At 40.3% G+C, this 27,328-nt stretch overlaps 1 protein-coding gene across 2 annotated transcripts; it reads left to right on the forward strand.

The window, feature by feature from the left end:
• On the forward strand, nucleotides 1–24,765 carry LOC109621324 (calnexin). 2 transcript variants are annotated; one of them, XM_062851672.1, is made up of 7 exons: nucleotides 1–162; nucleotides 19,062–19,571; nucleotides 19,908–20,041; nucleotides 20,128–20,716; nucleotides 20,775–20,915; nucleotides 23,606–23,734; nucleotides 24,091–24,765. In XM_062851672.1, exons 2-7 carry the CDS (start codon nucleotides 19,062–19,064, stop codon nucleotides 24,412–24,414), a joined length of 1,827 nt encoding a protein of 608 aa, XP_062707656.1. In that variant the 5' UTR covers nucleotides 1–162; the 3' UTR covers nucleotides 24,415–24,765. The 2 variants fall into 2 exon arrangements, with proteins under 2 accessions (XP_062707656.1, XP_062707657.1); XM_062851673.1 differs by lacking the exon at nucleotides 23,606–23,734 and adding an exon at nucleotides 23,855–23,971.
• Nucleotides 24,766–27,328: the final 2,563 nt, after the last annotated feature.

Raw genomic sequence — 27,328 nt, forward strand, 5'->3', positions numbered from 1 at the left:
AATCCACCGAAGTCATCCGAAAGTAGACGTTCTTCTGCAAAACATCAAACCGAATTTTCCTTCTATCCTTAATTAATTGGATCACTTTTTTTTTGTGTAATTTGGTGTCACGTTTTTCATTGCCGTTGAGGAATTATTTTCCTCCTCATTCGCTACAGTAAGGTAAGTTTAAAAAAGAACTATTCTATTTGATTTGGGAGCTGAAAATTGTCAATTTACTGAGTCAGCCGACCGAATGGCAGGGAGAGCTACATCGCAAAGCAATTTCAAATTTTTGCCCCTGGAAGCCGGAAAAATGTCCAGTCACAGTAAATATATCGCCCGCTTACTATCGACGTATGGAGCGCTGGCATCAAAATATTGATTGCTCTGATGTGCCGGTTAATAGGATTTGAATGTGGTTCATAAATAGAACAAAGTGCGGTAAAGTCCACGTAAACCCTCGAAAATGGGTGTGAGGGAAAGATTTCTTTTATTGATTTCGATAGTCCGTGTTGCAAAACCTTGGTGTGGTGATAGTAGTTTAGTTATCGCACTACATAATCTACAAATTAGAATTTAATTGAACGTGCTCTCTGAGCTTATGTTTTGTAACCAGTTATCGTTCTTAAACAAATTAAAATTGCAAAAAATACATGTAAAAAATCTCAGGACAATAAAAAGTTAAAAAAAAACGATTGTAACACTGATAAGTACAGCGGGATTTGATTTTTGGTACTTTTTTCATTATGCCGCACGGAATCAAATCAAATTGCCTTTTTTTATGATTTGTATCTATATTTTATCATTTTTTGGATTGATAGGTAATAGGGGAACTAAAGTATTTTCGGCAGTTTTGTTCTCTTCGTCATGAAGTATTTTTTTGAAATCTGTTGAACTCAAAGTTGGCCTCGAATCTTTCCCAACTAAGCTCAATTATACGACCAAGTTTCAAGCAAGTTGGCCAACAAAAACCCCTGATGACGAAGAGAACAAACCTGGCAATAATACCCAATGTCACCTTAGTATAGGTATAGCAATGCGCTACATTATCATGAAATCTTACAATAATTGTGAGATTTCATAATATTACTTATTTACTATATAATTTACTTATTTACATAATTCCATATTCTGAATATGTACACCAAACTGGTCCGAAATCCAAATGAAGACGGGCTTGGTGGTCTAGTGGCTACCGCTTCTGATTTATATGCAGAAGGTCCTGGGTTCAATCCCTGGCCCGTCCCTTTCCTCCTACTTTGTATCTTTCTATACACTTTCTCTCTGCTCTCTACATATACAACTCATGTATATAAAGATGTTCATAGCCGTCGCTAGAACAGAAACGGGTTGAAAAAGCCGTTTCCCTTCCTTCCAAACTTTCACAGCACAGTGTCACAATCCTATTAGAAAAACGCCTACAAGTTATGCAATCAAGCGAACTGTGCCGCACATCTTCAAAATAATAAAAACACACAATTCTATCACCTTCCTCTGGTATCCACACACCAATGTGTGAACCTTCTACCAACCAATTCCCACCAACACTCCAACATCCGCATGAATTTGTGCTGGCGCAGAGGTATATTCGGCCAGATGTGGATACAAACGATTGCAATCATCACTTCCTTACCCCTTCCCCACATTGACCTGCAACCTGACGTGGCAGGCGCCATTATCGCCCTAAAAATAGAAGATCACCAACGTTCACACACTGAAGATGCCTGCTAGTCCCCGGCAGTTATCTCTCATTGGTCCTTGTGTGAGTGTAGCTGGTCTGGCGATACTGGAGTAGCATCCACGGGCGGTCAATCAAGCTCTCTCTCAAGCTCAAGCTCTCAAACTGGTCCGAAATCCAAATGTTTATGTTTTTGCTCGGATACCTATTCGAATTTTAACAGCATGAGAGTAATCTCTGTAGTGTGTATCTTCAGTTGGTAGCAAAAACATAGGGAGTTAGGGGGCAAGATGGTCAGTGACCCATTGGTCACCCTAAGCTTAGGCCTCGAAGGAGCAGTAACTATAATGAAAATATATCTAATTAACAATCATCCGCTTCATTTCATGTCTTTTCTACCCTCTTAACACAAAAAGCATTTTATTTTTCACTTTGAATGCTAAAATTTATTTAAAAAATGTGTGTTTTGACATGAAAATTTCGCTATATGGGACAAGACGGGCACCCCCTCGGGGCAAGTTGACCACAGTGTTTAATTTTGACAATTATTGTGTTTTAATCCCTAGGTAATCGAAATACATCAAGATCGAATAATTCGGAACACCTTCCCTAACCCTCTACTTCCCATGGTTGCTCTAGAGCACCATCGATTTTCGACGAACTCCGGACAAACAGAATTAGATGAATATGATGCAATAATTTTTAGAATATGGTTATAACCTCATAAGGTTAACCCAATTACTACCTACTTGTTTCAATAGTTGAACTATTGATAAACAATCAAAAACCTATTGATTTACAACCAAAATTTTTTTCATTGATTTCGAAAAATTTAGCCAATTTGCAATAACTTTTGTTCTACCACTTTTTTCGGAAACGCTTTTTTGGCATAGATATAGCCGTTCAAAGTCGTGGGAAGGAAAGGGCTAAAGAGGTTTCGCTTTTTGCAAATATTTTCTCTATGACAATGCTTGTAATCGAATTTATTAATCATACGTGAACCATCTTGTACATTTATCGGGTCAAGGAAACATGTGACAAAATTCATAGACATTTCTTTGAAAATTTGCGATGATTAAATTAAATAAATGATTAGGTAATTAAAAATGATTAAATACATTTTATTGTATTTTTTTAGCAAATGTGCTTTTCTTGAAACAATGCTTGTGCAGATGCATAAACTTATTGTAACACGAACTTTAGCAGTGATTTTAGCTATAATTTTCTTGCATCAGACTAAAATATTCAAGAAACATAATCGCTTCTCAATAGCAAATAACCCCAAAGTTGTGATGAGGTAGCATCTCCGTCGCAATCAATTTTCCTAGCACCAGTTGATATAGGGGTAGGCGGGGCATAATGAGCAGGTGGGGCATAATGAGCACCTTGTATTTTCACTGTCAATTTCCAAATTTTCAAAACAAATTGATTGGCTGTAGCTTAAAAATCTGAAATCCAATGAATTGGTGACGAAACATTTCTAATCTAATCTAATCTAATCTCACACTAACGCAGCCAAGGTTGCAACCATTCATTTGCAAAAAATTACATTCATTTGCTATTATCTCAGTTCAGAAGCATGCTATCGAAAAACAATGTATGGATGAATTTAACCTTGTAGTTTTATCTGAAAGTTTGCCGAATAACATTGGGGTCGCAAACGTATACCAAAGTCGTGAGCGAGCTGTGAAGGCAACTCTCCACAGCGTGAATGAAATTTATATTCACCGCGTGGAGAGTTGCCTTCACAGCTCGCTCACGACTTTGGTATACGTTTGCGACCCCAATGTTATTCGGCAAACTTTTAGATAAAACTACAAGGTAAAATTCATCCATACATTGTTTTTCGATAGCATGCTTCTGAACTGAGATAATAGCAAATGAATGTAAATTTTTGCAAATGAATGGTTGCAACCTTGAACGCAGCCATTACTTGAATGCATCCTGGAAAATGAAGACTTTTCAAGTCTATCATTTTTCTTGTCTAACGGCCAGGCCAACTGCGCAGCATGTACCGCAGAGAAGATTTCAAGGGATAGAAAGATTTCAACATAGTCAATATTTGAAAACATTCTACACCTTGAAATCGAGGGGAAAGTACCAAACGCTTTCAGATAACGATATAGATATTAAAACATGTTCGCATGTATTATTATGGTGATGTATACGGTGATTTGCTAAAGAATATTAATTAGTGCGCCAGGAATGGTGGTGCTTCACTGAAAACAGAATAAAGGATTAAGTAATATATACTGAATAAGGCATAAGTGATACGCTCGTTACAGTTACTATTTTTTAAAACATGGTAGTATTATACAATGAAATTACCTGAATCCTCCTGAAACAAAAAGGTTTATTAGAAGTTAAAAACAAAACATAAATTTAAACATAACCATTACAAAAATACATCAAATTTCAATCTGGTATGCTACCACTTTAGGAAGTAAAATAGCAAGATTAAAATTTGATGCAATGTGGTAGATCTTACACCGTAACGCACCGTTTTTAGGTGATCTACCCACGTTACGGGAAGAATGAATTGGTGACGAAACATTTGTCAAAAAAGTAGTTTTCTTTGAAAAAATAATCAAAATGCGTGAATGGGTCATGTACTGGGGAAAATATTATAAGAATCAGCTGACCTAAAATAAGGTTTTGGAATCGAAATAAGAACGTAGTGGGTATCTATCAAGTTTATTGATATTTCCTGGGTCATGTAATACTTTCAAAATATTTGTATAATTATTTTGTTAAAAAAATAGACTTTAAAAAGTTGATAGTAGGGTGGGGCAAAATGAGCAACTGATGAAAAAATGATGAAAATGATTAACATCTTAAACAAACGAATTTCATTTTTGTTTTTCTTTGTTACGATGCATATAGTAAGGTTTTGTCATTAATTTTCAATTTATTAGCTTGAAAAAATCAGTATCTGTTTAAAAATGTCTTAATAGTAAACTCCGTGGAACCCTACAGTTCCCTACAAATTAAACCCCATAATCCCCTCAAATTCTCATTGGATGTTGCCGGTATGCTTTATTATTGACAAGAACAATCAATTAGCAATTGATTGTGTACAAAACAGGGATTGATCATCCTGCCCCACCTAGATTGCTCATTATGTCCCACACCCAAAACGCAATCCACGATTTTATACGTTTTTAAAAACAGTAAATTTTGCAACATTTATAGCTTTATTCGAAATTTCAACGATTAGTTTTTGTCAGTTAAGGTTCAAATGAGGATTATACGTAAAAATTACAAATTAATTGCGCTTAATTTACTGGATTTGGTGGCCAAATGCTTAAGCTGCTCATTATGCCCCGCCTACCCCTAAACAATTTGTTTGCTGCAGTTTTGCATAGTATCTGGACTTTGTACGAAGTTTTGAGACTGTTTAAAGTTAGTTTCGTGTTGGTGGCCATCTTGCCCAGAATAATTACGTTATCTGTGTATTTTTTACCCTTCTTACACTCATAAGAAGGGTATAAATACCGCTCGAAAAAACGACTTTCGATCCGAGGCCCGCAGGGCCGAGTCTCATATACCAATCAACTCAGCTCGACGAACTGAGCAAATGTCTGTGTGTGGGTGTGTATGTGTGTGTGTATGTGTTTTTTTTTCCTCCCAACCTCCCCAGCAGAGAAAACCGATTGGAAAAACTCTGCTACACCTAGATGCCTCAATCCCCCTGGTACCACTGATGCGACTGCTTCAGGGGGGGCAATGCGCTCATGCGCTTTTCTGTTATAGTGCTCATGCACTTTTTGTCGCTTCTAAACTGTGCTCATCGTCTATGCACTTACTCTTTAAGCGATCCCAGCTTGCTGGTCGCTCCTCCACTTCCTCTGCAACTCCGTCAGCATTTTTGTGACTGCCCTGCTGATCGCATTCCACGTCTCTTCAGTGCGGCACATCTCGTCGACGACGTTGTCCACGCTTAATGTCGGCATCGATCTTCTTACTTCCTCGAATCTGGGGCAGATGAACACTACGTGCTCCGGTGTCTCCTCCACGTTCTCGCACTCCGGGCAAAAGGGCGAAGCGGCATGGCCAAACCGATGTAGGTACTGCCTGAAGCAGCCGTGACCAGACAAAAACTGGGTTAGGTGAAAGTTCACTTCTCCGTGCTTCCTGTTCACCCAAGTCGACACATCAGGGATGAGCCGATGGGTCCATCTCCCTTTCTCCGTGGAATCCCATTCCTGTTGCCACTTTGTCATTGAGGCCGTTCGCACCAACGTTCTCACTTGGCTGGTCCTCCTCCGCTCATAGCACTCGATGTCCTCCTCCAAGGTGATGCAGATCGGGATCATCCCTGCAATCACACAAACTGCCTCCGACGATATTGTTCTATACGCGCTCGTTACTCGCATGGCCATGAGCCGGAACGCGCTGTTTAGCTTCATCCGATTTCGCTTTGTTTTCAGCGCCGCACCCCAGGCTGGGACTCCGTACCGCAGTATCGAAGATGACACACTAGCTAGCAACCGCCTCTTGCTGCTTCTCGGACCACCGGTGTTTGGCATAATCCTCGACAGTGCGTTGATCGCCTTCGCCGCCTTTTCACAGGCATAGTCGACGTGGCTATTAAAGTTTAGCCGATCGTCAATCATCACACCCAGGTGCTTCAGCTCTCGCTTCGACGCTACTACGTGTTCTCCGACGGAGATTTCCACTCGCTGCACTGCCTTGCAGTTGCTCACCAAAAGTACCTCCGTTTTGTGGTGGGCTATCTTTAGCTTGACTCCATCCATCCAGTTTTCGATGATGCCGATCGATTCTGCCACCAACATCTCCACCTCTTCCAGTGTCTCGCCTATTACTGATAGGACGATATCGTCCGCGAAACCCACGAGCACGACGCCTGTGGGTAGCTGCAACGTAAGCACTCCGTTGTACATAGCGTTCCACAGCGTTGGCCCGAGGATGGAGCCCTGTGGAACTCCCGCCGTCACTTTCATCCTCCTCTGCCCAGCTTCAGTGTCGTACACCAAGACTCTGTTCTGGAAGTAACTTTTCAAGATCCGACACAAGTAGTCTGGAACTCGCATTCTATGCAGCGCTACGGCGATGGCCTCCCAGCTGGCGCTATTGAACGCGTTCTTGACGTCGATTGTGATTATGGCGCAGTACCGGTTTCCTCTCCTCTTCTGTTTTGACGCCTTCTCGGCCTTCTCCAGAACCGTCCGGATAGCATCCACCGTCGACTTTTCCTTCCGGAATCCAAACTGCAGCTGTGACAGTCCACGTTCTCCTTCTGTGAACGGCACCACCCTGTTAAGGATGACCTTCTCCAGCAGCTTCCCAAGTGTGTCCAACAGGCATATCGGTCTAAACGATGCTGGATCCCCCGGCGGTTTTCCAGGCTTTGGCAGTAAAACCAGTTTCTGCACCTTCCATATGTCTGGGAAGTGGCCTTCTTCCAAACATTTCTGCATCACCGTCCTGAACATGTCGGGGTAAGCTAGGACCGCCGATTTTAACGCCACATTGGGGATCCCGTCCGGACCCGGGGCTTTGTTCCCTTTCAGTTTTTTCGCTACTGCCTTCAGCTCGACATTGGAGACCTGCCGAGCTTCCGCACTTGCTTCGTCCTCCTCACCATACGGTGTTGGTGGCCACGTCGTTGGTTCGTGCTTCGGAAAGAGACCCTCCACGATTACCTTCAGCTTTTCTGGACACATTTCTGCTGGCGTCGCTGGACCTTTAATCTTTGCCATCACGACTCGGTACGCGTCACCCCAGGGGTTTGCGTCGGCCTCTCGGCATAGCTCTTTGTGACAGTTCGACTTGCTCACGATTATCTCCTTTTTAAATGCGGCTCTGGCCTCCTGGAACGCTAACTTCCGCTCTTCCCTATCCGGGAGGTTTCTTGCCCTCTGGTAGCGTCTTCTGGCTCTTAGACAGGCAGCACGGAGAGTGCCGAGTGTCTCGTTCCACCAATGCGCAGGACGTCGTCTGTACCTTGGCTCCCGTTTCCGTGGCATTGTAGTGTCGCATGCCCTTGTAATCGCTCTTGTTAGCTCTACCGCATCTAGGTCTGGAGTGTCACTGTCCATACGGAGTGCCTCAACGAAGAGGTCCTTGTCGAAGGCCTTCGTCTTCCACTTTCGCTCGCATGTTCTGTTTCTCTGCATGGCCGTAGGGTTCCGTTGGCCAACGCTGTAGCAGATCGCCTGGTGATCACTGTGGGTGTACTCTTCGCTTACTTTCCAGTTCATGTTGCTTGCTAGCGATGGACTGCAGAAGGTAATGTCGATGATCGACTCCCGCCCGTCTTTCCTGAATGTGCTTACGGTGCCAACGTTGCACAGTTGTACCTCCAACCTCGCTAGTGCTTCCAGCAGGCTGTAACCTCTTGCGTTGGTTAGCTTGCTACCCCACTCCACGGCCCACGCATTGAAGTCTCCGCCGATCAGTACTGGCCTACGTCCAACCAGCTTGTCGGCTAACTCCTCCAGCATCCGGTCGAATTTCTCCGCTGTCCACCTTGGGGGTGCATAGCAGCTGCATATGAAGATACCGTTGATTTTGGCGATGACGAAACCTTCGTACGTGCTTGCAATCACTTCCTGAATAGGAAATCTTCCCATCACTTGTATAGCAGCCGTTCCCGTGCTATCTGACACCCAGTTGTTGTTACCGAGAGGAACTCGGTACGGCTCTGCAATAATCGCAACATCGCACTTTGCTTCCGTTGTTGACTGCCTCAACAGTTGCTGTGCGGTATCACAATGATTCAGGTTGATCTGCATTATCTCCATTACTGTTGGCCTGCGATCGCCTTCTTATATACAGGGCACTTGTATCCACCCGTCGAATGGACGTTTCCTTCTTCCGCTGTGCAGAGCATGCACTTTGGCGCTTGCGAGCAGTCCTTCGCAAAGTGTCCCTTCTCTCCGCATTTTCTGCATTGTTCAGATCTGTCTGGGCCTTTGCAGTTGGCCGACATGTGTCCAAAGCCCATGCACTTGAAGCATCTCAACACCCGTTTGCGGTCACTCCTTGCCGCAGGCACCGACAGTCGAATCATCGCTGTTTGTGTGCCTTGGTACCCCTTCGTCAGACGGATCGTTAGAACCTCTTCTCCCAATTCGCATTGCGTCTTCAGTTCACGCCCAAGCTCCTCCACTGTTGTGATCTCGTCCAGGTATCGGCATTCGATCGTTGCTTCCTGGCACAAAGCTTTCACGTTCCCACCATCCCCGACGAGGTCGCCCAATGACTTGGCGAACTGCTCTCGGTAGGCAGAACTTTTAATCGCCGGATCCTTCTTCAGCTCAAAGAGCATATCTCCTTGCTGAGTGCGCCTGGTTCTCACCACGTTCTCACCCAGTTCCTTCAACTCCGGATCCTCTCGGACTTTCTTGAGGATTGCTGCGTACGACTGTTGGTCGTTTGCCTTGACCAGCAGGGCGTCTCCCATGTGTCTCTCTCGATGGGGCAGACGGCGTTCTTGCCTGTTCTCTTTGGATCTTCTTTCGTCTCGAGCCGGCTTTCTACCTTTTTCGATCCGATTATTCCCTTTCGTTTCCTCCTTTTTGGGCTGATTTTTCTTCTTCTCCTTGCGATTTTTGACGACGTTCCAATCGCTGTTGGCTCTCTCGTCGCTCAACTCCTCGCTACCTTGAACATTCTTTGTCTTCTTCGGGCGTTCCTCCTCGCCTGGTGTTTCTCTATCCCGCTTGTTCGAGTTCTTATTTCTGCGCCCTTTCGGCGTCTCCTGTAACTCTGTTGATGCTTCCACCGCCGCAATCTGCTCCAAAGCCAGCTTCAAAGCCTTTTCAGCAGTCTCAGCTCTCTTACGCAACGCTGTGTGCTCGCGGTCAGCTTCCAACACGGCATACCTGAGGCTCGACACCCTTTGCTTAATCTCAGTGTGCACGTTGTTACGGCCTTTTACGTATTCGTGCAGCTCGATGACCTTCCTGTTCAACTCCACCATTGACACCTTGGGCCTCGCAAGTTGTAGGCCTTCTTGAGTGGTGCTGCTGCTCGGTGTAGACACCGGGGGCCCTCCTTTAGTGCTACCGCTTGGTTGGTGTTGGTGTGACTCGTTACCCCTTTTGCTCCGAAGAGTCCATGTTGTCCACCTCGTGGCGTGCTGCTGTTATCGGTTGCCGCGATACTAAAAGTTTCTACCGGCGAACGTGTCAACCTACTGCTCCTTAGGAATGCGCTCGCATCCTTATCATCTGCTACCTCCGTTGTTGTGTGATTGTTGTTCTTCTCCATCTGGTTGGGTCCCCCCTCCAAGCCGCTATCTTCGCCCGTCGTAAGTAGTTGCCATCGTGATCCCATGGTGATCTTTGCAAGCAGTGAGGCCATGCTAGGGTTGACACGGTCCTTTATGGGGAACCGTGTTCAGAGCCAGATCGGCATTAGTCAGGAATGTTCAACTGAGCCTACTTCCACCGGCTAAGGTGCCGAGTTCGGAACGTACTTGGAGGCCTGCCAAGGTTTTAACGGGACGGGGGCAACCATACCATTAGCCCACTCGCCGTTTCGGAAAGGTGTCACCCATTCTTACTAGGGTAGTGGAATAGTACGGTTGTCAGCTCTGTAGCGTTTGGTAGTATATACGTATTCCTTGCTCGTGTCCATGTCCATGTGCTGCCAGTTTGCCATAATTAGGGTCTTACTGGCGTCGATCCTAATGTGCCGGTTGGCACGCCGGGTGTTTGGGCTAAGGCACTTTGGAAGCGGTACCAGGTCGCTTGTACGGAGTTGCTTGCAGATGTGTGGCTTTTTATGGGAATCCAACAGAGCCCACTGTTGAACCCCCGCCACATCCTAGGCATCCTCCTCTTGAGCTGTCTGGAGACCAGAAGCCCGGTCACTCCCCGAAGGAAGCGCCAAAGGTGGTAATTCACACGGGTGTGTGAACGGTTTTCGCTTCGGGAAGACTCCCAAGCTTCCACCCGACTCGCAGAAGGGGGGGTTCGTCAGGCCCCTGGACTCCTGTCCCTGCTGCCCCAATATTAATGTATGTGTGTATGTGTGTGTGTGTGCGTATGTTACAAAAAAAGTCACGCACGTTTCTCAGCCGTCTGATATCCGATTTGGATTCTCTTAGTTGCAAATGAAAGCTACAACATCCTAGTAGTAGAACCCTATTGAATTTTATTACGATCGGACATTTGGTTACCGAGATATCTTTCGAAGAGTACTTTCAAGTAATATAGGTTAGCTTTTTGAGAGATTTTTGACATTTAGCATATTGATGAATATCTCAGCCGTCTGATATCCGATTTGGATTCTCTTAGTTGCAAATGAAAGCTACAACATCCTAGTAGAACTCTATTGAATTTTATTACGATCGGACATTTGGTTACTGAGATATCTTTCGAAGAGTACTTAGGAGTTATACAACTAAACTTTTTAAGATTTTTAACAAAGTATCATATTAAATATCTCAGCCGTGTGTCAATCGATTTGGGTTCTCTTGGCACCAAATGAAAGCTACAACATCCTAGTAGATTGCTCAGAAATTTTATTAGGATTGGACATTTTGTTACAGAGATATCTTTCGAAGTGTACTTAGGATTTATTCAACTAAACTTTTTGAGATTTTTGACCAAGTGTACAAATATCTCAACCGTCTGTCAACCGATTTCGGTTCTCCTGGCATCAAATGAAAGCTACAACATCTTAGTAAAACCCTATAGAATTTTATTAGGATTGGACATTTGATTATCGAGATATCTTTCAAAGAGTACTTGAGAGTAATACAAGTTAACCTTTTGAGAGATTTTTGATCAAGTGTATCATAATAAATATCTGAGCTGTCTGTCAACCGGTTTGGGTTCTCTTAGCACCAAATGAAAGCTACAGTATCCTTGTAAAAGGCCCTGAAATTTTATTTCGATTGGACATTTGGTTACTGAAATATCTTTCGAAGAGTATTTCAATAAAATCCTTTTTTTATTATTATATTCGTTTGTTATCTAGCATGAGCTTTTGACCAGTCTATGGGAAATTATTGTTCATTCAATAATGCTGACCTCATATAAAGTGTATACTAGCAGGTTATTGATTTCAATAAAATTATAAATAACATATTACAAATAAACAGGAATTCTAATTTATTCGACTGATTAAGAGATATTAGACAAAGTGTATCTCGCTGGTTTTCTTATCCATTTGTTAATCGATTCGAGATCTTTTGGCAGTTAACAAAAGATACAATATTCCAGAATATGTAAGCTATTTTTTTTAATTTCACACAAGTTTCTAGAAGGTGTCTGGCATTTCTGGTAGTTCAGTCCATGGTCCATGATGCTAATATGGTAAATACAAATAATACAACAATAGTTTTAATAAGTGTAAGAAGGGTTCTGTACACCATAGGTGGATTAAATCGGGTTTTTATAAGTTATAATGAATAGGAGGCAATCAGTGAAGTACTAGATTGAAAGTAGTGAGCTGGATTTTTGTATGGTGAGATGATCAATTCTCCATTTCTGCAATGAAATGGTGCAAACAGCGCGGGTTATATGATTTCTTGCCTAATTTGATGCTGTTTGAGCAAAAGTTTGGGTTACTGTGTTGTTGAAGTTGCAAGAAATAAATAATATAACAACACAGTTACCTAAACTTTTGCTCAGCCAGCATCAAATTAGGCAAGAAATCATATAACCCACGCTGTTTGCACCATTCCATTGCAGAAATGGAGAATTGATCATCTCGCCATACAAAAATCCAGCTCACTACTTTCAATCTAGTACTTCACTGATTGCCTCCTATTGAAAATATCTGACTTTCATTTCCATGACTTATAGACTGTTTCAGAAATTATAAATACACTAAGGGGCGATTTCTTCACCCTGGCTTAAGCGTTAAGCCAGGTTTAACTGTATGGGTAAGCCTGGCTTACCGGTTAAGCCGAGGTGAAGAAATCGGCCCTAAGGGCCGATTTCTTCACCTCGGCTTAACTCGTAAGCCAGGCTTACCCATATAGTTAAACCTGGCTTAACACCTAAGCCAGGGTGAAGAAATCGGCCCTAACGCTTTTTGCAAGATTTCAGACAATTTTGATTAATATTGGTATAATATTAGTTTATTCGTGTGTGATAAATCGATTACGACACATACATTTATCCAAAACAGCTCTTTTTATGGGAAAGACAGGAATAACAAAAACCAAATCATCTCCCGAAGGCGCATTCGTGGTCAAGCGCATTCATTTGACATTTTTGTTCCGTACAGTAGTTTGATCGCTTGTGTTGTGAATGTTGGAGACAATGGCGGCCGAATATCGACGAAAAGGTTCTTCTTCTTCTTCTTGGCGTAACGTCCTCACTGGGGCAAAGCCTGCTTCTCAGCTTAGTGTTCTATGAGCACTTCCACAGTTATTTACTGAGAGCTTCCTCTGCCAATGACCATTTTGCATGTGTATATCGTGTGGCAGGCACGAAGATACTCTATGCCCAAGGAAGTCAAGGAAATTTCCTTTACGAAAAGATCCTGGACCGACCGGGAATCGAACCCGTCACCCCCAGCATGGTCAAGCTGAATACCCGTGCGTTTACCGCCTCGGCTATATGGGCTATATGACGAAAAGGTGTCAAAGACTATGATCGCTAACAAGACTGGGTAGTAAGAGTAATTTTTACTGGAATAGTTGATCAAGAACCACCTTCTGTATACATTTTTTTTTTGTTTGAAATTTCTCAACAACACCAGTTGCAACAAACGTTAAGCAAACGAATGCTTTAATTACTGCTTACTGCATTCATTTTTATGGTATGACAAGCTTTGGCATCTGAAGGATCGAATGAGCTGAAAAAATATGTTTGTTTAGATTAAATGCGTTCAGGAAAGCTAAGAAACTGTGTGGTAGTTCTTATGTTCCGTAGAAAACCTTAAAAAATAAGAAACTTGATCTCCGAAAAAAATGTTGTGGAAATGCTTTTATCGATTTTCCCCAAATTTTGATCAAGGCATTCCGTAGACAACTTGTTGAGAAAGCGAATGTGATAAAAATTTAGATAATTTGTGGTATTTAGAGATAAAAAATGTTGATATCATTAAAAAACACCTTTGTGCAAATGCAAATTTGAAAAATTATGTTATATGTTAGAGAACTCGACTGTTCTTTGAAATATCAAGACAATTGAAAGGAAATATAAAAATATGGAGTACAATATGCTATACTCTGAAAGAAGTTGGTAAAAATTATTAGAACAGTTCATATAGTTTAATGAACAAAGTGTATTTATAATTTCTGAAACAGTCTATAACAACAGCCATATATTGGCACTTTCGAATATATAATAGACCACCTCACAGCGAAATTCTATCTCTTTTGCTCCTTCAGAGAGTTTAAAAACAACAGGACCAGTACCTGTCAAATTTGACAGGTGTTGGTCCTGTTGTTTTCTAATTTCCCGTAGGAGAGAAAGAGAGCGATTTCTTGATGACGTCACCGTGCAATGGGCAATTTAATATGTAAACGACGATATTTCTATATTCTCAATTTAGTTGAAAATCGTAGTTTTCGACTAGCGAAGTTGGATTTTTATCCAAATCCGTGCGTCGGACCTAACTTCGGAAGTAGCGCACTGTATAGTAAACCTGGTTCGCTATACAGCGCATCATTTCCGAAGTTAGATCCGACGTACGGATTTGGAGAAAAATCCAACTTCGCTAGTCGAAAATTCCGGGTTTCAACTGCACGGAGAATATTAACCCTTAAAACACATGACCGATTATTATAAGAAAACCCTGTTTTTAAGCACTCAAACTTCAAACACTAATTTACAATGGATTTTTTAAACTAATTGTATCTTTTTCGTAGTTGTAAACATGTTTCATAGTTTATAATCATCACCAACTCAAAAAAAAAAAAAAATGTTGCGAAATAATGCGTAAAACACAGGGTGGCCATCTTGCCCCACAACCCCCTACATGTGCATACCTATACTGCCGTGAATCGCATATCAGTCCCATCTTTGCTGGATTTCCTATGCAAATGGGACAGATATGCGATTCACGGCAGTATACTGCCCCTATTCGCATAACAGTCCCATGTTTGCTGGGTTTCCTATTCACATGGGACTGTTGTGCGAATGGGGGTAGTATAGGTACCTACTGCCTAACGTGTACCTAATAAACTTTTGCCAGTATAGATACTGATAGAGACTGAACAAGCCTTGTTAACATTTTTATTATTCTTAATTTGACGAATATAAAAATTACAAATAGTGTAATTCTGATTAATTTAGGCAGTAGCTACGGTTAGGATTGCGCAGATCAATATTTAGCTTAAAAGAACAGCAACGATCAAGACTTATGCAAAATGGTACAGCCCAAGTGGCTTCAGCTCAAGGATCATACTTTCGTAAGAACAATTTCTAGAGGTTATCTTGTGAACTCAGAGTGTGCTTCTTTCAGTAAAAATTAAATGGCAAACTAGCCTAGTGTTTCGTTATTGTTTCGGAACGAATCCAAACACGTTGGCATTTGGTGTGTACTGCATCAGGCTGATGTTTTTATCATCTATCCTTACTGCTAGATTTATTACAAGAATTCAAGATAGTTAAACTCAATGTTACAATGTAACATCTCCCTTAGGTCCAGGTGTTTTTTTTTTCTTTCGGATGAGCCACTGCGGCTAGTATTTAGATCTGGGGCTGTCCATTTATTACGTAAGGGGATTTTTGTGATTTTTCGATACCCCTCCCCCCCTTGTAAGATTTTTTGTATGAGAACCCAAATATTTTTGTATGGCACATAAAATTTCTCGAACCCCCCCTCCCCCCATAAACCCTTACGTAATTAATGGACAGCCCCTATTGCGGCAATACTCGCATATTTAGTATTTAATGTATTTCATACTACTCCATTATCATTGAGAAGCAATGAAGCATCGATTTCTGTACACACTAAGATTCTAATTTTCCAGCTCAGTAAATTTTTCGCTGAGTTCAGCATTTTTTCCATCTTTTTACTGAGTTCTCAACAGCAGATTTAACTCGGTACACTCGGTAATCAATATTTACCAATCATCAGTAACGATATTTACCGTTCATCTGTAATTTTTGACAGTTCCTTTGCAGAGCTCGTTAACTCATTTACAGATTATTCAGCAAAAGGGATAACCGAGCGTACCGAGTTAAATCTGCTGTTGAGAACTCAGTAAAAAGATGGGGAAAATACCGAGCTGATCTTAGCGTGTACAGTTCTGATTTTGTTACCTCAGAATTTCCAGAAATGTAATGCAATGAAAAGGTCCCGTTTTCATAGGAATTAAAATTCCAACGAAAGTGCGTTCGTAATCAAACACAATCGATTCAATTTCTGAGAAAACAAACCAGTAAAGTGGGGCAAAAGTTCGAGTGGGGTTTGAAGTTTTTGAGCTCAATTCAAACGTTTTCTTTCGGGTGTCAAGGTTGTTCGAAACCTATTAGAATAAGAGTCTTCCACTCCAAGAATTATGAAAATGGATTAATATTTCGAAAAGTTAAGAATAAATGTTGGTTTTTGATCGAAAAATTGTAATTTGCGATGGTACTTTAATAAAAAATGCTGCATTATTTTTCGGCCTAAAATATGTTTTTATTGATTCTATTTGCATCGTGAATTTGATTCAACAAAAAATATTGTTGAATTTGACAGCTACGGTAAATAGCAGGTAATAGTAGTTTACGCAACAAGGTGCAGAATAATAGTTATTTATGCAACGAGTGGCAAAATGATGATTTTTACAGCACGAGTCGTACAACGAGGCTTGCCGAGTTGGATAAATACGAAGAGTGCTGTAAAAATCGAGTTTTGCAACGAGTAGCATACAACATTTTTTGCAATGGCCAAAAAAATTCACTAGAATATAATCATTTCCATTAGCACCATCATGTTTCGCGGTAGTTCAATCGGAACGACCACGTGCTGCAGTGTACTAGATCCGAAGTTTGGATCAAGAAAGCTGTGCTATAACCGTCACAGTTTTGCAAGCTCTTATAGTGAAAACAGTGGCAACCAAGGCGAAAACTCAGATTGTTGATCAAACAATTGCATTATGGTTCATAATGCAACCGAAATGAGTTGCATTATGAACCATAATGCAACTGTTTGATATAGTGAGAAAAAGTAGGCCGTTTCGGTGCCAGAACGTGTCGAGTTGCAAAATAGTTATTTATGTAACGAGTTGCAAAAAGTTGATTTTTTCAGCACGAGTCGTACATTTATCCAACGAGGCTTGCCGAGTTGGATAAATACGAAGAGTGCTGAAAAAATCGAGTTTTGCCACGAGTTCCATACAAAATTTTATGCAATGATTTTTTCATAATGCAACCCATTTGAGTTGCATAATGTTCATAATGCAACTCAAATGAGTTGCATTATGAACATTATACAACTATTTTTCATTATGCAACTCATTTCAGTTGCATAATGAACCAGTTCGAAAAAATGGGCCATTATGATACCAAAATGAGTTACATAAAATGTAAATTATGATACTGAATTGCATAAAGATTTTTATGCAATTCAGTATCATAATTTACATTTTATATAACTCATTTTGATATCATAATGGCCAATTTTTCCGAACTGGCTCATTATGCTACTGAAATGAGTTGCATAATGAAAAATAGTTGTATAATGTTCATAATGCAACTCAAACGTGAACTCAAATGAGTTGCATTATGAACATTATGCAACTCAAATGGGTTGCATTATGAAAAAAATCATTGCATAAAATTTTGTATGGAACTCGTTGCAAAACTCGATTTTTTCAGCACTCTTCGTATTTATCCAACTCGGCAAGCCTCGTTGGATAAATGTACGACTCGTGCTGAAAAAATCAACTTTTTGCAACTCGTTACATAAATAACTATTTTTGCAATTTCTCATCATAATAGGCTGTTTTACCCTTCGCAAATCTGACAGGAAAAGGCCTACTTTCCCACACCAAATTGGCAGTGCTGTAATGGTTCATTGCAGCACTGATTTGCGTTGCGTAATGAACCATTACAGCACTGTTTTCAGTTTTGATCAACTTCTTGGTGAATTCTGGACGCAGCTCTGAAAAAATGTGACAAATGCACAGTATATCCTGTTACGATCAGACTTTCTTGAACATGGCTATGAACATCAGTGTACAGTTTGATGAAAAATTTTGTTAAAAACTATCCTCAAGCGGTAATTTATGAAATTGCAAAAAACGTTGTACGCAACTCGGTGCAGAACTCGATTTTTCCAGCACTCGTCGTAATTATGTACGACTCGTGCTGTAAAAATCTTTATTCTGCACCTTGTTGCGTAAACTACCATTACAGCACGAGTCGTTGGCAAGCCTCATTGGATAATTACGACGAGTGCTATAAAATCAAGTTCTGCACCGCGCTGCGTACAACGTTTTTTGCAATTTCATAATTTACCACTTAAGGATAGGTTTTAAACATAACTCTTCCATCAAACTGCACACTGATGTTCATAGCCATGTTTAAAGCCTAGCTTCGAGTTTAAAAGGAATCACCCAAGAAATTTCTTGACCGATTCCTGGCAGAAAATTTCTACAGTGATTGCCATTTGAATTGTCATTTCTTCGCAACTGGGTACTGCGATCGAAGAAAAACGGTTTCTTGGGCGATTCAGGCAAGGTTTTTCCCATGCATCAAGATAGGCCGAGAAATTCCTTCCGATCTGCAAACAGCCCTTAAGAAAGTCTGATCATAGCAGGTTATACTGTTATACTGTGCAGTTGTCACAATTTTTCAAACCTGCGTCCAGAAAGCATCAAGAAGTTGATCAAAACTGAAAACAGTGCTGTAATGGTTCATTACGCAACGCAAATCAGTGCTGTAATAAACCATTACAGCACTGTTAATTTGGTATAGGAAAGTAGGCCTTTTCCTGGCAGACTTGCGTGAGGCAAAACAGCCTATTAAAATGAGAAATTGCAAAAAACATTTTGCTAAAAAAGTCGTGTCAATCATAAAGAATATGTCTGGAGCTCGATTTGAATAGGTCGTATGTGCTTTTGTCGATTAAAAATTCGATCATTTGGATTCGCTTATTATAGCGAAAACCGGTTAAATTGAGCAAAGTTGATACATACAGCAGAATCCTCACAAAACAGGCTTACTGTTCCATTATTAAAAGTTTGCAAAATATCTTCCATATTGCTACAATGACTAAAATAAACTGATCGAATTTTATATCGACAAAAGCACATACGACCTATTCAAATCGAGCTCCAGATATCATCATGCACTTGTATCCTTGCTTTAGGGATTTTTTATTCGGCAATCATGTTGTGGAAGTCTTTGGGGTAGCGAAAATATTTACTCATTGAAATGTTGTTTAGATTGAGATTTGCAAACATTATTACATATTTTTACGCAATGGTTGATAATGTAATTGTGATGAACTCATTATTGAAATCCTCCTACAGATGAAAATAAGAAAAGCAAAAAGCTTTCTTTTGCTCGCTTGCATTTTATTGCTGACAAATTTGACCTATGCTGATGACGATGGAGTAACGGTGGAAACGGAAGAGGATACCTCCGAAAGCTCAGCTGCGAATGACCTCTCATACGAAAGCCCATACGCTGACCCTGCCAAGTTCTACTTTGCTGACCATTTCGACGATTTGGAACAATTCGCTTCCAAGTGGATCAAATCTCAGGCAAAAAAAGATGACACTGCTGACGAGATCGCCAAGTACGATGGCGAGTGGGACGTTGAGCTACCCAAGAGACCTCTGCTACCAAACGATTTAGGTCTGGTACTGAAATCGAAGGCCAAGCACGCCGCCATTGCATCGCGCCTGAATCGCCCGTTCGTTTTTTCCGATAAACCCCTGGTAGTGCAGTACGAAGTGAACCTACAGGATGGTCAAGAGTGCGGTGGTTCATACATCAAGCTGCTTTCGTCCGGAAAAGAGACAACAGATCTTAAACAGGTGCGTATTCAAGAGTTAAACATATTATAGCTATGGGTTTGAGGGGTATTTTGGACATTCCTATTTTCACGCAAACCATTCAATTTTCGGAAACCCGGTCAGACATTTGACGAGGAATGAACTAAAAGAGCATCGGTTTGATACCTACTAATGAAAATTCGATCGAGTCAAACCAGATGTTTGAGCATTGATTTGTGGTTGTCAAACAGTTGACCTGTGTACTAACATCTTTAGTTTATTTTGCAGTTCTATAAAAACATGTTTGCTAAGGTGTCCATTGTGCCCCTACATAGCTGAAAAATAGTGACTAATCTGTTTTTCACATTGCTTTCACAGTTCAGGGACAAAACACCCTACACGATCATGTTTGGGCCAGATAAATGTGGCAATGATATCAAGTTGCATTTTATTTTCCGCCATGTTAATCCCATTAACGGTACCATCACAGAAAAGCATTGCAGGAAAGCAAAGTGAGTAACAACGTTTATAGCTTGCGCTTTCCATTGCTAAATGATGCAATTGTATACATTTTTTTACATCACTTTTACCGTTACAGGGATCGTCTGGATGACCCATTTAAGGACAAGCAACCGCATCTGTACCAGCTCGTGGTACGCCCAGATAATACTTATGTAATCCGTGTTGACCATAAAATAATCAATGAGGGTTCACTGTTTACCGAGTTCACGCCTCCGGTAAATCCTCCGAAGGAAATCGATGACCCAACCGACTTCAAGCCGGAAAATTGGGATGAACGGGAAAAGATTCCGGACCCTGATGCCAACAAGCCGGACGACTGGAATGAAGATGAACCACCACAAATCCCTGATCCCAGCGCGTCCAAGCCGGAAGGATGGCTCGATGACGTTGAAGAAATGATTCCTGACCCCAATGCGGAAAAGCCAGCTGATTGGGATGTGGAAATGGACGGAGAGTGGGAAGCACCGCTCATTGCTAATCCCGCTTGTGAAAAGGCAGTCGGATGTGGCCTATGGAAGGCACCCATGGTTTCCAATCCCAACTACAAAGGCAAATGGCGTGCACCACTTATTGATAACCCCAACTATCAGGGCAAGTGGGCTCCGAGGAAAATACCTAACCCGGACTTCTTCGAAGACAAAAACCCCTTCAAGATGACTACCATTGTAAGCTATAAGGTTTAAAACCATGACGAGTGAGTTTCATGTTTTGATTTTCTCGTAGGCCGCCATTGGTATCGAACTTTGGTCAATGTCCAGTGATATTCTTTTTGATAACCTCATCATCGTCGATGATGAAACCCTGGCTAGAGATTGGGCAGCACAAACCTATGATTTGAAGAGAAAGCTCATCGATAGAGAAGCGGTAAGTTGAAAATTTATAGGAGCTGCTTCCCATATCATTCCAAAAACTCTGAATGATTTATTGGAAAGTACTATTGGGTAAAGGGTTACTGCCCCCATTCGCTCAACAGTCACATGTGAATGGGAAACCAGTATGTAAAAAATTCGAAGTAATTGTAATTGTAATTGTAATTTTATTGAATACGGTATCCTGTCAGTATACATATACTTTATATCAGGGCAAGGAAACAAAACTAAACTACTGAAGATTTACATTAGGAACAACAAAATTCGATTATCAAGTAACTACTATTAATCTGCTCTAACTCTAGGTATACTACAATCTAGTTACAGCACGTTTGAAGACCATTAACCGACGCTCCTGCTTGACAGTCGTTGGTAGTCCATTCCAGAAGTTTGAAAGTGAAGATTGACATTCTTATTTTTTCATTCGTGTTTGGCCACATTCATTGTCAGCTGAATGCCTCTCTGTTTTCATTCAATTCTCTGTCACGAATATTTTTTCGCTCGTCGTAAAATGTCCAATTTCTGTTAACAGACGCACAATCCGACTTAATGGACAAATAGAGCAGTAAATTAGTATCACCGACGAACCGACGTGACAGCTAGAACAAATAAATTCAAATTTGTTGTCCCCGACGCCATGATGAAAAATAGTAGAACACTACCGCCTCCTCTATAACGATTCGCGTTGTTTTGGTAGCATGATTTCAAACCCCCGTGTATTCATATAGGAAGAGGTTCGTGTCTGCGCTGATTTGACAGAAGCGTTCGCTCGCTTCACTGGTCGACCGTTAAATTTGGGGGGGGGGGACAGTTTTGAATCACCACTGTCACGTCGGTTCGTCGGTGTTAGTATTCTAATTAACTACTATACACATGTTTTGAGGTGATTGGAAGAATAATCGAGAGTTACGGTCTAGTTATATTTCTCAGTGAAAATAGTCAGTGACAGAAAAATTAATGAATAAGTGAGAAAATTCATTCACCAAAATGAATTTTATTTTGATTCCTCAGTTGAGAATTTTCAGAATTCACGCTGAATTTCACTCTTTAAAATGAGAATTGTAAGCTCTGTAGGAAACCCAGAAAACATGGGACTGTTATGTGAATAGTGGCAGTATAGGCGGGGGAAAGATTGGATCTGCCACGTATGTGGCAACCCTAATCCCACCTAATACATCTGACAGGAGCAACATCTATCGTGTATCCACAATGGAATTCTTTGTGGATACACAAATGTTTACATACAAGATGTTGGATTCTTAAAAATGGCGGCATCGCACCCTGGTAGGATCTACTGTAGACTTATTGGTTTGTGTGTTGTGTACGATACGTACACGTTGCCGAGTACGTTGCATTACACAAATGTCTTGCTAATTTGGTTTAATCACCTATACTATAAACGTTCACAATTGTCTAAAAAATAATCTGTTCGGAATAAACATAACTTTATTTTTGGAAATACTATAAAAATCTTCTAAGTAAAGAATGGCAGTTCTGTTTTTCAAAAAAATAATCATTTAACTTGGAATTTTATCTCAAATATTGCACATATGTTTTTAAAATTTTGGACACCTCCTAAAAATTTTAAATTGCGAAAACTGTGGGAAAATAGGTATTCAATTTTTTCTCTTATTTTTCCGCAAGTATATTCTTTTCCAGAATGCTCATGATATAGGACAATTATTTTTATCAAGAAAAATTCTCTCCGCAGTTTAGCGCAATTCTTAAAAATGAATAAGAGCCATTTTTCGAGGACCTCTCTTATGCGTCTTCAAAGAACAATTACGCAAATAAAAAATACATAAAGATGATAATTTGCATTTTTTTTCAATTGGATATGTATTTAAATTTATTGAAGAGGTAATTTTACCAGAGAACGGAATTTTATAACCTCTGAAGATATTTAAAACAGAGCGTCAAAGCTCGACCAAAAAGTAGGTGTTTTTTTGGGATAGACCATATTATAAATGTTAGGTTTTCTATACAAAATAAGAATTTTAAAAGTCGGTATTGAGTTATATATTATGCAGGTTAATATATACCATATAATATATACCAGTGGACCATAAACAACGACTTTTTCGCTCAACGTGGATTTTTATCGTAGAATTTTTTTCGTCCCAGTACCTCGAGATTTGAAATACGAACAGTTAAAAAAAGTTTGCAAATCGGGTAACTAATTTTCAAGAAATCGTGATCACCGTAACGGCGTTTTAAGTTATTTTACCTCCGTTTTTACTTCGTTGTACATATGTGCAAGTGTTATGTATCACTACTTATTAAACTATACTTAGTAGATAACTATACTGCCGCTACTCGTATAACAGTCCCATCTTTGCTGGGTTTCCTATTCATATGGGACTGTTTGCGAGTGGGGGCAGTATACTACCACTACGATAAAACTACTGCAAAAACTTATTCATGGAATTTCCGACAATTTTTGGAAAAATGTCGGCTACACAAATGTTTATTAATGTGCAATACGTTATGGAACCCCCATGGAATACTACCAGAAGATCAGCTCCGTTTTTCCGAATGAAGGATTTGTGTCATAAAATCTCCGCTCGATAATCGACACTTAAGCTTTAAAAATATTGTAGGCCACTTGAGTTATTCCGTACCTATTTCGTGTGTCAATATAACCCAATACCATTTCATTACGCTCTCTGGTTTTAATAAACACAGAATACTTTATGGGATCGCGCGATGAGGTATATGGGATACAAACCAGGATATTGGTTCGCGTACTTTGTTTACTGCTCTATCCCTGTCATCGCATATGTCTGGTTCCTGCTCAAGCGCCGAGATAAAGAGGTTTGATAATATTCAACTTGTTCAACTGTTACAGCTTCCGAGTCATCGCATTACCAAACTTGGAGTAGTATTGCTAGTTCCCCATAATATCCTGCTGTTCTTCTGCTTTTTTTCATTTAGGAAACAGTCGTATCCCGCGTAATGAAATTTACAAACGAAAACCCATGGATGTGGGCAGTGCTCCTAGTAGTCGTAGGTTTACCGCTAGCAATATTCATCTACTTGGCTTGTTCAAAGGTATGACAACTTTTATTCAATTCAGTACGCGTTGATCCCGCCATAAATCAAAATCACAATTTGCCTTTACATGTCAAAATACATGTAACTAATCATTCTTTTTCAAATTTCATAATCAGAGCACAGCGTCTCCAACGGCACGTGCCAAGAAAACCGATGAGTATGTTCCTGATGACAGTGAAGCCAAAGATGACACAGTCAAATCGAAAGCCAACCTAAACTCAAACGAAGAAGACCGGTTGCAATCAGAAGCCGCAGATGCAGAAGAGGCGGAAAACGATAACTACGAAGACGAGGAAGAAGATGAAGATGAAGAGGAAGCAGATGAGACTGAAGGTGTCCCGGAAGGCAAAGAGGTAGCTGATGATCTGCACGCAGATAATAGTCCAACGACGAAGGAAGCAGAAGGAGGAGTCAAGAAACGGAAGCCTAGGAGAGAGTAGAACGTTCGCATTTCTTGCTTTCCTACTTATTTTATTTAACGGATTCTCATTATCTCCTGTCTAATGTGACTTTCCAAACCAAAATAATCATTCTTTTACTCATACCATTCAACAAAGAGGAAAACCAATGTGCGATATCAGTATGGTAACATTTCTTATTTAGTTCGAATTTAAATGCATACTATTTTGCATTGCGAATGGATAAGTGTCGTTAATAGGTTAGGGTTTCATATAAATTATCAACTATTTTGAAGCGCGTTTGTCTATCGTATTGCACATATTGGAAAGTCATCATCAATAAATGTGTGTACCATTCGTGCCAGATTAGTTTGGCTCAATATGAATACAAAATGGTTTAAACGATTTCTCCGAAAACATTCCCAAATGTGCTATCATACCCTGAGACGTCACACCTATACTCGGCTGCATTAGTTATTTTCGTCCCCACAAACTGAAAACAGCTTTCAAGTGAGCGTTATGCCCGGTTTACATTGTTCAACTAAAACGAGCATTTCGCTTGCTAAATTCTCAAACATATTTAATCTAATGGAATGATGTGTTTAGACTGAGCAAATGGCTTGAGTGTCCTCTTGAATGCATCTGAGTGGAAGCAAGTGTTTACATTGTTCAATTCGTGTGGTGTGTAAGCAAACTGAATTGAATTCGTCTCATTTGACTTTGACAGATGACTTGAAGCGAAAACGGCTAATAACAAGACAGACAGCTCCCACCCTGTCGCAGGCGACATGGTTGAAACGCCCTCAACGATTCACAGGAACATTAAAACATTATTGTGTGCGTGTACATTCTAATAATATTAGTGTATTATGTACACAGAATTTGTAACATCTCACGCACACTGATTCATGATGTTGTTCCCTGGAGTCGTTCGCGGCGCTAGTGTGCTTGTAGCTCCCAAGATATATGGAGCAAGAGGGTAGTTGTCTGTCTTGTTATTAGCCGTCTTCGCTTGAAGTCAACTCACATGAAATGCGGGTTTAGCCCTTCGGGACGGAGCGCAAGGAAAAGTGAAATCTCTATACAAATGACTCAATTTTGGCTCTCTAGAACTCTTAGATTTCCCAACAAAACGACAATTTTTTCCTCATTTGAAAGAACTACTCTTTGTCTTTCGATTTCTAGCTTTGACTACCTAGATAAAACGGACATAAAAAATATGCGACAGATAAAACTTTTTCATGTTTTATGGTTTTTGTCCACTTTTTGTTTAACTTGTGTATACATACTATAGTAAATCCCATGTATACTATAGTAAATCACATAGACAACGTAAACAAGTTTGCACACATACAAGTGCAAGTAATGGCTGAATTATTAAAACAATTTACATCACATAAAATAAAGACTAAACAGATGAAAAAATACGCAAAACTGTTATCGCTGAACAGCACAACAAGGACAGCACAATTGTGTTGGTTCGTCACGAAAGGGTTAGACGAGGCAAGTGAGATGATTTCGTTTGATTTGAATGAAAATGTTCAACACTGAAATAATTCTAAGAGCCTATTTTATCAAACACTACACATACATTGTACGTTGTACCCCTAGTCTGACACGTTCACTTCAAATGAATCATTATACGTATCATACCATAAACAGTTCCAAATGAAAAGTCTTCTAAATAATAAAACTCAATGACACTTGCGCATATCGGAGTTATATGCACATAACACAATCGATACATTAGCTGTGCATATAACTTTGGCCGGGTGGAAAAGCAACATTGGCAGATAAAGTGGAATACGTTTTGCATAATTTCGCAATTCCAGTACTTCGTGGTCGTGCGGCTAGCAGCGTCGGTCATTTAGACGTTGTGAGTTCGCTCCAGCCTGAGCCTTTTTTTTCAAAATGTGAAGGATATTATTGGAGTTTACATATACATTGGCGCACCTAGCCCACATGATAGAAGCAAAATGCAAGACATATAACAATATGATGGCGATCTGAGAGTCATACCACATGCGTCGCATAGAATTCTCACATCCCATTTTCAACCCAAGATTAGATTCATATGATATTCCAATAGTGCAGTAATATAGGACTGACATATAACTGTGATCGGGAGAGTTGGCTCAGTGAACATGTTCAACTTTCGTTCAAGTCAAGTGAATTGCTCAATTGAGATGAATGGTGGTGTTTACACGTTCAGTTAGCATTCAATTTGGCTTCTTTAGCGCAGCGGTTTTGAGATAATCCCATTTTCTGAATCTGCATGCCAAACTGAGCCGAAATTCAAATTTTCATGAATTGTAGTGCCGGGGAACCTATTAAAAAATTAATTTTAAGTTTGTATGGAAGTAATTTGTCGAATCACCCCTCGTAGCATTTTGAACTGGGCGAAGCTGTCAAGCAGTTGCCTAGCTGTCAAAAGGTGCTTTTGAAAAATCTCTTTGAAATTGATTTTAGGTACCAAATAAAGTTCTAAAATCATGAAAAAAAAATCAAAATATGTAGCTCACACGCTAAGGCCGCTCAGCACTAAAGCGCATAATTTCCAGGCTACACCAAAAATGTAGTAACACTTGCACACTCACAAAATCAGCTCCTGTGTCCGCAAAATCGTGAAATTCGCAAAATATTTTGTACGGCAATCTAGCTTGGATTACTAGTGACCTTGGTAAACGAAAAAAAAAATATCGAAATTTTGCATCTAGAAGAGTGTACAAGCTGTTTTTTAGAATGTGTAACTGTTACACATGTTTGTGTGTCTCCTTAGGGCCGATTTCTTCACCTCGGCTTAACTGGTAAGCCAGGCTTACCCATACAGTTAAACTCACTGCAAAAACTGCAAACAATTGTTTTATGTTTTGTACACATATATTTTTGCAATTTTTCTGGACAAATGATGTTTATGGGTGACACACATAACGAATTTTTTTTTACTATTAATCGT

This window comes from Aedes albopictus, chromosome 2, assembly GCF_035046485.1.
Source record: "Aedes albopictus strain Foshan chromosome 2, AalbF5, whole genome shotgun sequence".
Classification (NCBI taxonomy): domain Eukaryota; kingdom Metazoa; phylum Arthropoda; class Insecta; order Diptera; family Culicidae; genus Aedes; species Aedes albopictus.